The sequence below is a fragment of the Ranitomeya variabilis genome, chromosome 1 (genome assembly GCF_051348905.1).
Source record: "Ranitomeya variabilis isolate aRanVar5 chromosome 1, aRanVar5.hap1, whole genome shotgun sequence".
Lineage (NCBI taxonomy): Eukaryota > Metazoa > Chordata > Amphibia > Anura > Dendrobatidae > Ranitomeya > Ranitomeya variabilis.
The window spans coordinates 226,558,676-226,574,613 of NC_135232.1; the positions used below are offsets into that span (position 1 = coordinate 226,558,676).

General features: G+C 40.0%; 1 protein-coding gene across 9 annotated transcripts in view; it reads right to left on the reverse strand.

Moving 5' to 3' along the window:
* PITPNM2 (phosphatidylinositol transfer protein membrane associated 2) overlaps nucleotides 1-15,938 on the reverse strand; it is a 441,487-nt gene that overhangs the window by 52,992 nt on the left and 372,557 nt on the right. For all 9 annotated transcript variants that reach the window (XM_077293187.1, XM_077293186.1, XM_077293190.1 and 6 more), the window contains 2 exons: nucleotides 15,518-15,693; nucleotides 13,233-13,403 (listed from right to left, as the gene is read on the reverse strand). In XM_077293187.1, the coding sequence (XP_077149302.1) occupies nucleotides 13,233-13,403; nucleotides 15,518-15,693 (347 nt within the window). The remainder of the gene's footprint in view (nucleotides 1-13,232; nucleotides 13,404-15,517; nucleotides 15,694-15,938) is intronic.

Here is a 15,938-nt window from a genome sequence, read left to right on the forward strand (position 1 = left end):
TCAAACATCTTGCAAGTCTGCTCCTTGCCTAAGGACCTGGCCACCTCACAGGACTAACTTTGACAACCCCGCCCTTCACCATGCTGTGATTTTAATTACATCCAAACACAGTTGATGCCAACCTTCCTATAAATGCAGGCTTTACCATGTTATTAGCCAGAGGTAAGTGTTCACACTAGGTAGACAGGTCAGGGACCCATCCGATGTGAGATTACCTTGATGTTTGGTGGATGGGCTCACATTTTTTTTGCCAAATCTTGTGCTAAGCATCTCATGTGTTTTTTCATAGATTTCACAAGCCATTATGCTATTCACATTTCATGTATCGCACATTTCTTTGCTTTAGTACAGTTGAGTGCAGCCATTGATCTATTTGCTAACTTTGACAATCGTCAGTACATTACAGAATTAAAAATCCCTCAGTTGCTAAGAAAGAAGCAAGAGGTAAACAAAGTTGCTTGTATTTACAAGTACTTTGCCATTTTACCCATTTAATAAGATAAGACAACCCTTTTAATATTAATACTCAAAATAATAGTGTTTACAACAAAGAAGAGTCTGAGACCACCTTAATATTCAAAACACAGTCTTTGAATAAGCAACATCAAATGGTTAATTACTACCTGCTACCAATACAACCATCGAAAACTAGAGATGTTAAAAACATCCTCTCACTTCAATAAAGCACTACAGAGTACTGTGACGATATGTTATTTGTACATATTCATATTTATTCCTAATTGACATTGGTATGCAGTGGTGGAACTTGAATCCGGTATGCCCAGAGCTGCAACTGAAACCATTGCACCCACTCAATAATCATGACCTACTAAGTAAGTCATTAATAGAACAGAGAGCTATTTAAAGTCTTTGACAGGTAAATAATCAATACCATGATCCATAGTTTTTATTGTTTTACACTTCTTATGTGTACCATGTACTTAACCGATTTAACACTAAACTATAATTTTGAAGTTTGAAGACCACGAATCAAGAACACAGCTCATCTATCATCTACCTACCATTGAAGACCTCTGGAGATGGCCAAAATAAAAAAAATATTAAATGCATAAAAGGGTAAGGGGGTAAGGGCGGTGTGTCTTGATGGCAATGTAGTGATGTTGCACGGAGTTGCTCTCCCGCATAACATCCTGTTATATCACCACATTCGGCCCAGCGCAGCACTAGTCTTAGCTCCAGGGGTAGGTGCCTGGAGTTGAAAGAGAGGCAGCTGACAGAAATTGTCAATGGAGATGACACACAGTAAGAGCCAGAGAGAGAGAGGGATCGCAACAACGAGGTCATGGCACCTCTTCACAATATGCCAGTCAGACACAGGGCAGAAGAGTGAGCCCAGCTGCAAAAGTTCACAAGGGTGGCTGACGACTCCCCTGCACAAATAGAGAGACATCTACTCTGCCAGGCACTGGAGGGAATGGATGTCGGGAAAGCACTGCGGAAACACAGAGTGTGTAATCGCGCCACTTCCCCAGCAGCAACTGAGAGAGGCAGTGCAGGGATCTAGGAAGGAACAGTTTAGTGCACCTCCAAAGGGGATATGGAAAATGTGGAGTAAACTCTCAGAGATGTCTTCTCTGTTTTAAATGGCTGTAGTTCTGTGCTGGATGCCATCATTAGGTCAGGGGGCTGAAAGAGGAGATCAGCCACATCAGGCGATACATGTCTAAATCCAAAAGGGAGGATGGGTGAGGTAGAGAGAAAGGTGGGTGACTTGCCTGCAAAAAGATAACAAAATGAATAAGCAAAATATTAATATCCTTCTTAACAAAACGGATGACATGGAAAACAGGCTAAGATGATATAACCAGCACATAGTGGGGATACCAGAAAAAGCAGAGGCTCAGGCTCCGGTCACGTATTTTGGAGCCTGGATACTGGACAAGAATGGCAAAGACATCCTATCCCCCTTTTTTGCCATAGAGTGTGCTCAGCGGGTACCCACCTGTCCAGGACCACCAGGCGCTCCGCATCGTCCAATCATAATGAAATTATTTAATTTCAAGGAAAAAAGAAATGATTCTGCGAAAGAATAGGAATCATCAAGCTTTAACAATCAATGGATCTAATGTGTCCATATATCCAGATTTCTCAGCAGAGGAGGAAGGCCCAGTTTCTGGACATAAAGAGGGGACTGCATGCTAAATAAATACCATACTCCATGGTATATCCACCATGTCTTACAGTGGCAGCATTGGAGAAAGTGCAGATGTTTCATTCTCCAGAGGAGGCCATGGGTAGGCTGTACATCAACAAACGAGCCATATACCCAGCCAACGGAGACGAGGTCACCTCCTGAGTGAAACATTGGTGATGTCTCCCCCCTTTTTTATGTTGGGGGTTTGTAGGTTTAGCGCTGGACCGATGATTGTACTCCCCAACCTGAGGAGGAGAGAAAAGCTCTGGGGGGAAGAGTTCTAAGTGTTTTAGGTACTCAAATGGTAATCACTGTCTTTTCACTTGCTAAGTTCAGGCTGTCTAATAGCCCTGCCTTTCAATGGTTGAAAGGTCTAGGTTATGTTATATGTTGTGTTATAGATTTAGCGTTCCTCCAGCAAATCGGTATCCCTGCACCACGGACCTGGGCACACAGCGCTTTTCGTTTGCAACTACGTTGCCCCAGTCTGATGCGCTTTTCCTCGCCTGGCGGTACCCAGCAGTTTTTCAGCATATACCTATTACAGCAGGCTCCAACTATTCGGACGTACAGTACTTCTGCTCATATTGAGAGTTCATTCATATTCAGTTCATGTTAAAGAATGTTCTGATGACGGACTGAAAACTTTCATAATTTTTTGTCTGGATGCACAATAAAAGGAACTTCTATTTTTTATATACCGAGTGCCAAGATTGCTATTATTATATGTTGTATTATAATTATGTTTTTGAAAATGGGGTTCTATTCCAGAGAAACTAATTTCTTTCAGGAATCTGCAGAAAAGGTTAGAGCAGCAGATAGGAATCACTATCTAATGTACAAAATAAGTACTGGAATAAATACGTACATGAGTTAGAATGGCGTGCCTGGTTAATATACTGGTGTGGAATGTTTGGGGGTTGGGTGAATCAGTAAGAAGGTGTGGGGTATTTTGCAGGCTGAGGCATAAGCAGTCTGGCACAGTTTGCCTATCAGAAACAAACATGACTAATGACAGACTATATTTAATAAAAAAAAGCGTGTGTGGGTAGTGAATTACATTAGGTATTCTCCACACAGAATAAAGACATATATATTCCTTTTATATGTCAGGCGACAAAAAATTATGCAGAAGGATGGTATATCTGTTTTGCATGCGACATACATAATACTCCATTGATGTGTCACAAAAAACCTCCCAATTTACGTAATCTCCTGGTTTCAGCTGACATCGGGAGCTCTAGAACTGTAATGAGACAAACTTTTCTTACAACAGCACGGAGGGGCACTTTTCCATGTCATCATTGTCTTCAATGCTCCAATATAACTAGAGGCGACACATTTACTCATCCAAGATCTGGTAAACAATTTCCCATCCGCGGCTTTTATAGCTGCGATTCCACTTATGTTATATATTTCATTAAGTGTCCATGCGGTCTCGGATATGTTGGTGAAACTACCCAACATATCCGAGACCGCATCTCTCAACACAAATCTACCATTAGGTGCAAGAGACTCATGCTGCCCATACCAGCCCACTTCATCTCTCACAATCACAACATAGCACAGCTAAGGTACCAAATTATTGATAGTATACCTTTAGCCCGAAGGGGAGGAAACAGGATCTCCAAGTTAAAAGAGAAAGAGGCATACTGGATTTATACCCTTCAAACCTTGGAACCCAATGGTTTGAATAGGGAGTACGAATTATTTTATTGATATCACATGTACACGAATGGTCTCTTTTGTATACGATACTGAACTGTTGTGTCTATATATATATTTTTTACATGCGATTTAGGGATATTATACTCTCATAAACTTAGTTGGTCGAATCTTTAATATATGTTCTCTTTTTCTATAAAAATTTTTTGAATATTTCCTTTTTTTTCCTTTTCAGACTTAGCCCAGTGGTTTTCTCACTTATCGGATACCTTGATTTCTCAAAGGTTTGTGGGACTCTGGTTCTCCGTTTTTTTCTGCCTTTTTTTCTGCTTTTTTTCTGCGTTTTCTTTCCTCTGCTTCTTTATACCTGTTTACATATACCTACTCTATTATATTACTATATATGACTTGTATTTCTCATTTATCTTTTGCCATTTACGTCTCCCACTTTTCTCTACTCTTTTTCTTTCTTCCGTTCTCCTACCATATAAAATATACACACATATATCTGCATGGATAGCCATTTCCTTTTCACTCCTCTCCCCTTCACTTTGCGCAAGCGCAGCACTATATATTCCGGCAATTTTGTTATCACCCAGTATGTTGTTCCACTTCCGTCCTTCTTTTTCTATTGCGCAAGCGCGATCTCTAGCATTGGCGCATGCGCAGACACCCTCTTGTGCTTTTCCCTTCATCCGGTTGTCTCCATTACTGACGCCATAAATAGGCGCCGCGCCAGCCCCACAACACACCGCACACCTTGCCGGCTGTATCCGGATTGCCCTGTTCCACACAGTTCCTATCTTTCAGGTATGCTTTAGTTTCTTCTTGTACCTACCTTACCAGACTTCTTTCCTTTGTGCACTTATGGCTATACATTCTATTTTACAGCACCATTTCCCATGTCGACATACAGGTAAAACATGGATTCTATGTTTCTTTTGCTTTATCCACTGGACTCGTTCTGAATTTTTGAAAACACTTTCCCTTTTGTCCCGGAGTAGTATATGATTGTTAATATGCTACGTTACAAGATACAATGATTATGTCTTGTTTTTCTCCCATCTTCCTGCTTCTCATCAGCTTTAGAGGAATCATATGATTTTATCCTAGAGGAAGATATCCCTGGTTATGATTATTATGATGATGATGATTACTACTATCATTACTTATTCCTGTTTTGTATGTATCTCTGAACAATAACATATGTATGTTGAATTTACCTCTGATTTGATATCTCGACCATGTGACTTATTCATGAAATATGATTTATACTTAATTTTGTTTGTTTCTGTATGTGGTTATAGATAAAATTGCCGTGTAAAAGGCCGCTTAAGGCCGAAACGTTGGCTTTTTTGTATGTCTGGTCGAAGATTTACTTCTCCTCTGAAGAGAATTTCAATAAAGACTTTTGTTGCATATTTTGCCCTCAGATTGATCTATTTATACATAATACTAGGATTATTATTTTAGCATTGTATTATCTCCCCTAATTTTTTGGAGGTCCTAAAAATAATACTCTCTTATAAGTAGGTTCCCAGGGCTTTCCTTATGCCTACATGCACCCTAACTGGGACAAACATGTTGCAGACTTCTTTCTTCAGAACTCTAGACCATTGCTTAGTGTCAGAGTCGGGAATGTTGGATGTATGGCATCGATGCCATCTGGCAATAAGGCAATATTCCTTCTACTCCTCATCACACCAGTAATTATTATCACAAATAGATCTGTCTGTTGGCAATGAATGTATTTTAGCTCATTAAATCTATAGAATTTCTAGCCAGAAACATCTCAGACCACTCAATGCTCGTACTACACATACAATTGGGAGAGGAATACTCTCTAGGAAGGTCTCTCTGGCGCTTACATCCTCATTATTTGCAAGTTATTACAAGATCTCTTTCTGCTAATGTACTAGAACATTTTTATATAAATGAGAAAACAGCTAGGGAAAATATAGTGTGGGATGCCATGAAGGGGTATATTAAGGGGAATCTGCATATGGGAGATCAGCAAAATTAAATCTAAAACATGGCAAAAATCCCTGCATTTGCAGTAGGAGGTTACGTCACCGGATAGAAAATGACACACGCCCCTGGAAGAAGATAGGTGAAACGCGCGTTGGGGTGAGGGACGCAGCTGTTATTTTAGCTTCTATGGTTCTTACTAGGTAAATCCTGACCATATGCACGGTGATTTATTGAATTCACATACGCTGGCACTGTGCTTTTTATGGGTGTATCTCTTCCCATATATTATGTACATGATGTTAAGTATCAACATTTCTTCCACCTATGTGAATTTATGCACTGGCATAAATTGTAATATGGTATATTAACACTATGTGCTATAACTTATCACTGGTATGTGTTGTTTATTCATAACACTATACTGTCTCATGCAGATTTTTTATCGACAACTGCATACAATTTTTCACATTAATGTACATTAATGTAACAGAAATGTAGTAATTTTGCAAATTTATTAAAAATGCACTGTGAAGTCTTATATAGACATGTGTGTGTCTTTCCAAATAAAATCCTATCAATTTAATTAAACACAGCTGGCCTCGAATGAAGGAGTAACACCATCTCAAGGAGGATCACAAGGAAATGGACAGCATGTGACTTAAAAATGAGTGTCTGAGCAAAGGGTCTGAATACTTATGACCATGTGATATTTCAGTTTTTCTTTTTTATTACATTTGCAAAAATTTCTACATTTCTGTAGAAAGGTGAAGTATGAATGTAGTTTATTGTGTGAACGCGTTTCAAGGTTTTCAAAACGCATCATCAGGGCCAAACCACAATGATGAATAATTATCATTTTATCTTAATGAAGAGGCTTGAAAACCTTGAAACGCGTTGACACAATAAATCAAATTCAAGCTGCACCTATTAACATTAGAATCTCAGAAGAGTATGTTCACCAGACAAAAGGATTTTACTCAGGGGGAGAGTGTGGGACATCTATTGGCATCAATAGTCAAGGCACAAGGATCCTCACATATAGCCAGGTTAATATCAGCTTAAGGGAATGTAATTACTAAAACATCTGATATTATATCCACACTATGTCTGTACTATAGTGATCTTTATGCCTCTAATTCTATGTTGCAAGAGGAGGACATGTCTTATTATTTAAATAATATTGTTGTGCAATATATTTTTATTAAACAGAAAAAGCAATATTAACAAACATTATAAAACATTATAATTTTAACCCATTCATGCTAAGAGAGTAGAGTCATTCAACCCTCCTCCCCTTCATCAGCAATATCACCACCGCTAAGGTTGACCTTTTACAGCAGCATACATAATCTAATTGAATATAACACGGGAAGAGGTAGAATGGCTTGATTAAGCAAAGAAAGAGAAAGGAGAGAATAGAAGAGAATATTAAGAGGAAAAAAGGAAAGAGCGAACATCAATACAAGAATATTAATAGGACGCCAATAGGCCAGGACCCAACAAATTTTTCCACTATGAGAGACGGGGTAATGTACCTTGCATTAGCCAGGGCTGAAAATGTTGAGACTCTTTGAATTGAATACACGGATGCCACACCGCGCACCAGCTGATACCCGACCTGTCATCAAAAGCCCCCATCTCCTCCAACCTGCACAGAACATCCACCGCCTCCACCCAGTCAATCCGCCTTGGAACAACCGGGGACCTCCAAGTCTGGGTATAATTTGACGCATTGCAGTCACGAAATATGGCAATATATTCTTCTTAATCTTGGACAATGAGCCCAGAAATATTGATAATAATGCTATCTCTGGAGTCACCTCCACTTGTTTATTAGTAGTATGATTATAAAGCGCAAATATTTCATTCCAGAGGGATCTGATACCACAACAGCTCCACCATATATGCAACATGGATCCCACTGTCCCATTACATCTCCAGCATATGTCTGGAACCGTCGGACACATCTTGTGCAACTTAACAGGTGTTCTGTACCATTGTGTCAATATTTTATAATTCAGCTCCTGGATTCTGCAGGACACCGACAACCTATGCGCAGACGTAAATGCCTTGATCCACATTTCAGGTGTAATTTCTCTTTCAAAGTTGCTCAAAAGAGGTGGACATGTGGTACGAGCCCCCTACCAAGGCCAGAGACCTAATGTAACTCTGAAGTTGTAAGAATTGCAACCAATGCCCCGGTGTCTGCCTCTTATCTCCCCAAATTTCTTCTAGGGACAAGATGCCCGCCCGGCTGGTCACATCCTTAATACGTGGAGCAAATCCCTGCGTCACAGGAGGCACTATAGAAGCCGGATGTTGTAGTTCAGTGGGGAGTCCAGGATTACCAACCAAAGGGGCTAACGGTATGATCGCCAATAGAAAATGCTTCGCAAATCGCCTCCAGGCTAGCACAATAGTATGTAGTGTAGGGGAAATAGTGATCTTCCCTAAATTAATATTATATGGAAGATAAAACACTCCCAAACACAGATTCGGGGATAGCTCGTGTTCAATGTCCACCCAAAGTTTGGATGCCCTATTATGAAACAAGTCTAGAATACAATTTCCAATGGTTGCTGCATGATATGTGCGTAGGTCAGGTAGACCTGCGCCTCCATTTTCTTTACGTCAAATTAATTGAGCATGACTAATACGTGAGCGCCCATTATGCCAAACAAATTTTCTCATCATTTTACGTAAACCCAGGAAAAATGATCTTTCTATATCCCATGGGATAGTTTGAAAGAGGTATAATATTTTAGGCAAAATATCCATCTTAAGGGCATTTATTCTCCCAAACCATGACAGTGGTAAGCAGTGCCAGGCCCTCATCTCCTTCTCTAACGAGCACCTAAGCGGGAGGAAATTGAGTTCAAACAATTTCTGGGGATATGGACACCTAAATGTTTAATGGAATGTTTATTCCAGCAGAACGAGAAACTGGATCTAAGCTGCTCCACCTCATAGTTCGGTAAGTTTATATTAAGTAATTCTGATTTCTATAAGTTGACCTTGAAATTACTCAACCTACCGAATTTTTCAAACTCCTTTAATATAGATGGTAGGCTAATTCTGGAAGAGGAGACATATAATAAAAGGTCGTCCGTAAATAGGGCTAGTTTATGTTCTGTGCGACCCACTTGGATCCCCTGGATAGATTGATTCTGCCTAAGAGCATTAGCCAACATCTCCATTACCAAAATGTACAGATATGGAGATAGGGGACAACCCTGCCGCGTCCCATTTTTTATTCAGAACAGCGCCAACAACTGCCCATTTATTTGCACTCTAGCGGATGGGTCATGATATAAAGCCATAATCCAGTTCCTCATTCTCTGCCATACACCTATTGCCTCTAATGTAGACTCTAGGAAACCCCAATGAACCCTGTCAAAAGCCTTCTCGGCATCTACTGATAGTAAACATAAAGGGATCCCCCCAGCTCGGCCCCTCAAAATCAGGGACACTGTCTTGATAGTGTTGTCTCGTGCCTCTCTACCCGGGACAAAGCCCACCTGCTCTCTATGTATTAGATGTGGAATATATGGGTTCTATCATTTTAGAATATAATTTAATATCTACATTAATCAAAGAAATCGGACGGAAATTAGAACAAATCGAGTGATCCTTGCCTTCCCATAGGTATCACGGTAATAAGTGCTTGTGTAGAGTGGAATGGGAATATTTCAATAATATTAAACGCTCTAAATTGTCAGTGGTTTCTAGAAATTTTTTTAGATCAGCTGTTAGCTGTAGAAGAGCTGGAGAAAGCAGTCAGTAAGCTACAAAATGAAAAAGCCCTGGGATCTGATGGTCTCCATGGGGAATTCTACAAAGAGTATAGGGAGATTTTACTTCCAAAATGATTAGCAGTTTTTGAGGAGGCCGAATTAATGAGGAGTTTACCTGCTTCCCTGAACGAATCAATCAATTTTACTGCTGAAGACAGAGAAAGACCCAGATTACCCAGATTCATACCGACCAATATGCTTACTCCCCATATATATTAAAAAATTAGCTAAAGTGCTGGCCAACTGGTTAAACAAATTAAGAAGTGATGTGGTCCATGAAGACCAAACGGGATTTATGCATATCAAGTCCACCATTGTCAATCTAAAGAGTTTATTATTTAATATGTAATTGTGAAACAGATACAGGACATAGGGCAATAATGTCCTATCATGCTGAAAAAGCTTTCGACAGCGTTGAGTGGAGATATCTCTGGTAGATACTAAATAAAATGGAGTTTGGTCACATGTTCATAAATTGGGTCAAATTACTCCATAGATCACTGACCACCAGACAGAGTAAATGGCTGGCTATTAAGTCCTTTCTCGCTGGGGAGGGTAACGAGGCAGGAATGCTCACTTTCACCCCTTCTCTTCACTTTGGCAATAGAGCCCCTGGCATGCAAATTCAGGGATTCAATGGATTTTGTAGGTTTTAAATGTATAATGAAGTAGAAAAAGTGACCCTCTACGCTAATGACATGTTACTCTATGTAGGGGATGTAGAGTAATGTAATGCCTCAATAATTTAGTACTTAATATAAACCCACTATTTTGTAGGTAGATTCAGGTCCAAAATAAACACGTAAAAGGCAGGGGGAACCTTATGAAAATGATCTTCATGCCACAACTGCTCTACCTATTACATTATTCCACATGCTGGATTTCACCTGCCATTTTCCACAAAATTCAGACTCTATTTAGGGAACTAATCTGATAAAAATGGAATGCAAGAATTAAACTGAAAACGTTCCAGAGGGGGAAAATTCAAGGGAGGGCTGGCAATAACAGATCCATGGGTCTATTTTATAGCATCCCAGATGTAGCATTTCCATGGTTGAGAGAAGAGAGAAAGTATGGGCAATATAGGGCGCCTTGTTTTACAAGACAAAAAATTATAATCACCCCTACACACATTGGAAGTGAACATGGGACCGGAAGATAGACAAGATAAACCAACATTGGCGCTGATGTACAAGGTTTGAGACAGGGAAAATAAATCATTGAGAATCCCTGGGCAGTCCAAATTTACCCCAATATGGCACAATCCTTAACTAGAGGAGTTTAACAAATTGAATGGCATTAGAGGGTATAGTGGGTACAGAGAGGAATGCAAACTCTTGACCATTAAATACAAAATGGAGTATTTAAAAGCTATATTATGTTTCAACAAGATTTTGGCCTTCCTCATAGTCTCTCCTTCCAATTTCGCCAAATTAGGCATGCATATCAGACCCAGTTTATTGCAAATGTACCAATTATACAAAAGGATTACATATTAGTCTTAAAGGGAACCTGTCACCCCCAAAATCGAAGGTGAGCTAAGCCCACCAACATCAGGGGCTTATCTACAGCAATTCTGTAAGCCCCCGATGTATCCTGAAAGATGAGAAAAAGAGGTTAGATTATAGTCACCCAGGGGCTTTCGGTTGTGGTCCGATGGGCGTCGTGGTCCGGTCTGGGGCCTCCCATCTTCATAGGATGACGTCCTCTTCTTGTATTCACGCTGCGGCTCCGGCACAGGCGTACTTTGTTTGCCCTGTTGAGGGCAGAGCAAAGTACTGCAGTGCGCAGGCGCCGGGAAAGGTCAGAGAGGCCCAGCGCCTGCGCACTGCAGTACTTTGCTCTGCCCTCAACAGAACAGACAAAGTACACCTGTGCCGGAGCCGCAGCGTGAAGACAAGAAGAGGACGTCATCGTAAGAAGATGGGAGGCTCCGGACCGCGATGCCCATCAGACCAGACGGAAGCGGGGACCGCCCCTGGGTGAGTATAATCTAACCTCTTTTTCTCATCTTTCAGGATACATCAGGGGCTTATCTACAGCATTAGAGAATCCTGTAGATAAGCCCCTGATGCTGGTGGGCTTAGCTCACCTTAGATTTTGGGGGTGACAGGTTCCCTTTAATTGCTTCTGCAAAATATACGAATTGTCTGATTTTTAAAACCTATCAACAGCTTTTACAGTCCCGCTTTAACAAACACCAGATAGCAGTCAGGTTTAAAGGGAACCTGTCACCTGAATTTGGCGGGATCAGTTTTGGGTCATATGGGTGGGGTTTTCGGGTGTTTGATTCACCCTTTCCTTACCTGCTGGCTGCATGCTGGCCGCAATATTGGATTGAAGTTCATTCTCTGTCCTCCGGAGTACACGCCTGCGCAAGGCAATATTGCAGGCGTGTACTCCGGAGGACAGAGAATGAACTTCAATCCAATATTGCGGCCAGCATGCAGCCAGCGGGTAAGGAAAGGGTGAATCAAACACCCGAAAACCCCGCCCATATGACCCAAAACTGGTCCCGCCAAATTCAAGTGACAGGTTCCCTTTAAGTGGGAGGCAGATTTAGGCCGAATTTCTAAAGAGGAATGGACAAGCGTGTTGGAACTTAGGCCTAGACTATCCCCCTGTGAATCACACACAATTTCACAAATCTATCTTATACATAAGGTATACAGTACGACGAGTTTTCTCTGCAGAATTGAAGTTCACCCAAATGCAGAAGGCCCTAGATGTGGATTAGAAGGTGACCATATAATGTACATGTTCTGGGAATGTAACCGGCTAAGTCAATACATACTGGAATAATATACTGTCTCTTATAAGTAGGGTATTTGGGGTGCGTATTCAAGCAGATCCTAAAATCTGTATATTGGGATACTTGGGTAACTCCGTAGAACTGGAATCTCTATTAGCTATATATACAGCACGCAAACTCATAGCGTTACACTGGCTGGATGCCCAGCCTCCATCAATTAACGACTTGATAAACGAACTAAATGATATTATCTGGTTGGAAAAAAGGGGTATACAGAAAGAGAAATAAAATTAAGAAATTCGATAACATCTGGGGGCCTTGGATAGATGTTCCAGGACTACCATCTGGAGCTTTGCTGAGAGATAGGGAATTGCAACAATTGGTTTCTTTAGGGCTCTTGAGGGGTACACCGTTCCATGACAATGGGTTGATTACAATTATACAGCATATATTGTGTTTGCTCTGATTATGCGTCAGTCTTTACAAATTATTGGTCTTCTGTAAATAGGTTGAATGTAGTCGTCTTTGGAGGGGGATGGGGTGAAGTAGTTTCGGTTCCTTGGAAAACTGACTAGAAGTTCAGTATATATAGAAAATTGTATTATTTATGAATGAGCTAGAGATCTATTACAATTCTGTACAACAATATGCAAAGATGGATATTTTAGCGCTTATGTGATTCCTCTTACAATGTTGTATGTATATTGTTTCTCAATAAAAAAAGATCTGTTTTAAAAAATGCATAAAAGGGGCCAATATATACCAATTATGTTGTTCACTATGTGCACAATTGTACGCCAGTCGTGAGCCTAATGCAGACCCCAACTACAGGTCACCCTTTGTAATGTAAAACATATCCTAATATGTATGAATTGTGCGTGTAGTATTATCTTACCCAGGAGGGCCGAGTTACCATCCCCCAAAGGAAACCTCTGATACCGAGGGACATTGAATGGAGGCATCAGATGGAACTTCTTCTCTAAAAGTGGTTCAATGCGCGATGCAGATGGATCAGCTGGATGGAATAGGTTGTAAACTTGCTGGCAACCAGGCCTAAGCTGGTAAACTGTCAGTAAAACAAGAACACATTATATAAAGATGACATGGACACAAAGTCTCACATGACATACATTCTAAAGCTCTGTTCTAAGTTTTTGAAGATACAGCTTTCGCTCTGTCAGCATCTTCAGTTATTGCACAAAACTATGCTGTACAACGTACAAATGGTGGCTTACTATAGGAAAATGCAAGCACAAGTCTTCATGGTTGCTAATGGTTATATACAACATCCTAAGTTAGGAAGTCCGCTATATCTCTACAGTAAACTGGGCTTTCAACAAATTTGAAGCGGGCAAATGAGTTTTCATACTTTTCCACATAGACACTGACAATTTTCAAAAAGGTGAACAACGCATCAATGGATACTACATCTATAGTCAGAAATGGTACGATCTCTACTAGGACTTGTGCACACGACCGTATTTTCATTCCGAGTGCTGTCCTTGATAAAACAAAAAAAAATTCAGACGGAACTCAGACCAATGTTATTCAAAGAGGCAATGAGCATGATCCATTTTTTTCACTGTCCGAAACCTGCGTGTGAAAAAAATTGCAGCATGCAATATTTTCGTCTGTAAATCGGATGAAACTCGGCCATTCAAGTCTATGGATGTGTAAAACAAAATTGGATGTCATACACAAACATAGCATAGCATCTGATTTCCATAGATACATTGCAATTATGTAACATAAGAAACTGTAAATGATTAGCTTTTTGCATATGTGACTGCATGTCTTTTCCTTCTTGGTTTAATAATAAATAAGTTTCTTTTATGTTTGCTGCCAAAAAATTACCATTTAAGTCTCCTCGGTCTCCATACTGAACAGCCATACAGTAGTGACTGTAAGGAACTAATCAACATGAAAGCATGGCAAGGGAAGCAAAAGCCCTGTTTCACAAATCAATATAGCTGGATGTCAATTTATCCAATCTGATGATCTCTCTCAGTCACATTAAAAGCTCATTCTACCGGAGGAAGCTTAAGAAGATGAAAAGCTGTATACACAATCCTCATTTACAGGCCAAAGCAGCCACAATTAAAATTGCTTTGCAGTTTTACCGGATAAGGCTAAGTTCCCATGATGAGTTTTTGACAAAGTGTTTTGGTTTTTTTTATGCAAAAAAAAAATAAAATCGTGCAGTACCAGCAATGTGAATAGGGTTTTATAGAAATCTCATGCCAGTCTGCTTTCTTTTGAATAAGATGAGGAAAATCTGCAGGTAAAATGCATTCACATTTGTAGCATGCTTCAGCAGCAGAAATACACCAAGTACATAATCCGCACATGATTTTATCAATAAATGTTTATCTAATGAGCTAACAGAAAGTGTCCAAAACAAAGCAGTTTTATTGAACACATGACGTACCAAAAAGAGACTAAAACCGCAGCAGAAAAAACACAGTAAGAACGCATGTAAAAAATACACTTAGAAACACCATAAAAGCATAAATGATCAAATTGATGCAAAAATGCTGCAGAAAATCTTCAACAGCAAAAACATATACTCATTGTGGGGACTTGGCCTTATGCTCATATGCAGCGCCTATAAGTACTGGATAAATAGACAAGGATGGGTGCCCTTCTTATCTATGTAAATGAGGCTGTAAATATAAATCCTCTGTCACTCCAGCTCTTTACTCCACATGTTGCCACCTCCTCGTGCTGGAGGAGGTGCTGGGTGTGGAAAAGAGCTGGAGTGACAGAGTCTTTAAAGTTACAAATAGCTCTTTAGCCTAATTTGCATATAATTTCAAACACTAATTTCTTAGTAATGGAAGAATAGACTATAAAGGTATTGCTGGACTTGTCTTTGCAAGAGCTATTTGCGCATACAAATAGTATGGAGTTCTGCCGACAGATTCCCTTTAAAGAGAATCAGTCTCCAGGTTTCACAATAAAACTGCTTACATTATTTAAGAGCTCTTAGACCTGATGAGTCTGTTATACACACTTTGAAAATCCTGGTTAGAACAGCCGTATAATCCTTTTTGGAAGTTTTCCTGCCTGATATTACAATACACATAAAGCTTTTGTATACAAGTCATCTTGTAGTGGTAGATACTCATCAAATGTTACCTTTACTCTGCAACATTTAGAAAAACTTCTCCTAATGCTTACTGTCGAGAGCAGGAATCACGGTTTTCCGCAAAGCCAGTACCAGTCCAAGAGGGGACCCAAATAAGAAAAAATCGGAAATCTCAAAATCAAACTTCCCAATGCTGCCTCCATCCAGCATTGTTGAGCTACTCGATCTCCGAGACCCCGGATCATTTCTGAGAACACTTGAGTGTAAACTGTAAAGACATTTTATGATTATTTTAGAAACGTTGTAGAAACAAGGCATTAACACCATTGCAAACATTTTGAGAAAGAGCTTTCGCATTTATTACTTCTGTTTTCGTACTGCTTGTTAGAAGACAGAAAATGAACAGATTATGAAAAATCAGCTGATTTAATGCTAATTCTAAACTCTTTGATATCACCCATGTATCTGTCATTACTACATTGACTGACTGCGTACAGGTACAGAGGGGTTAAG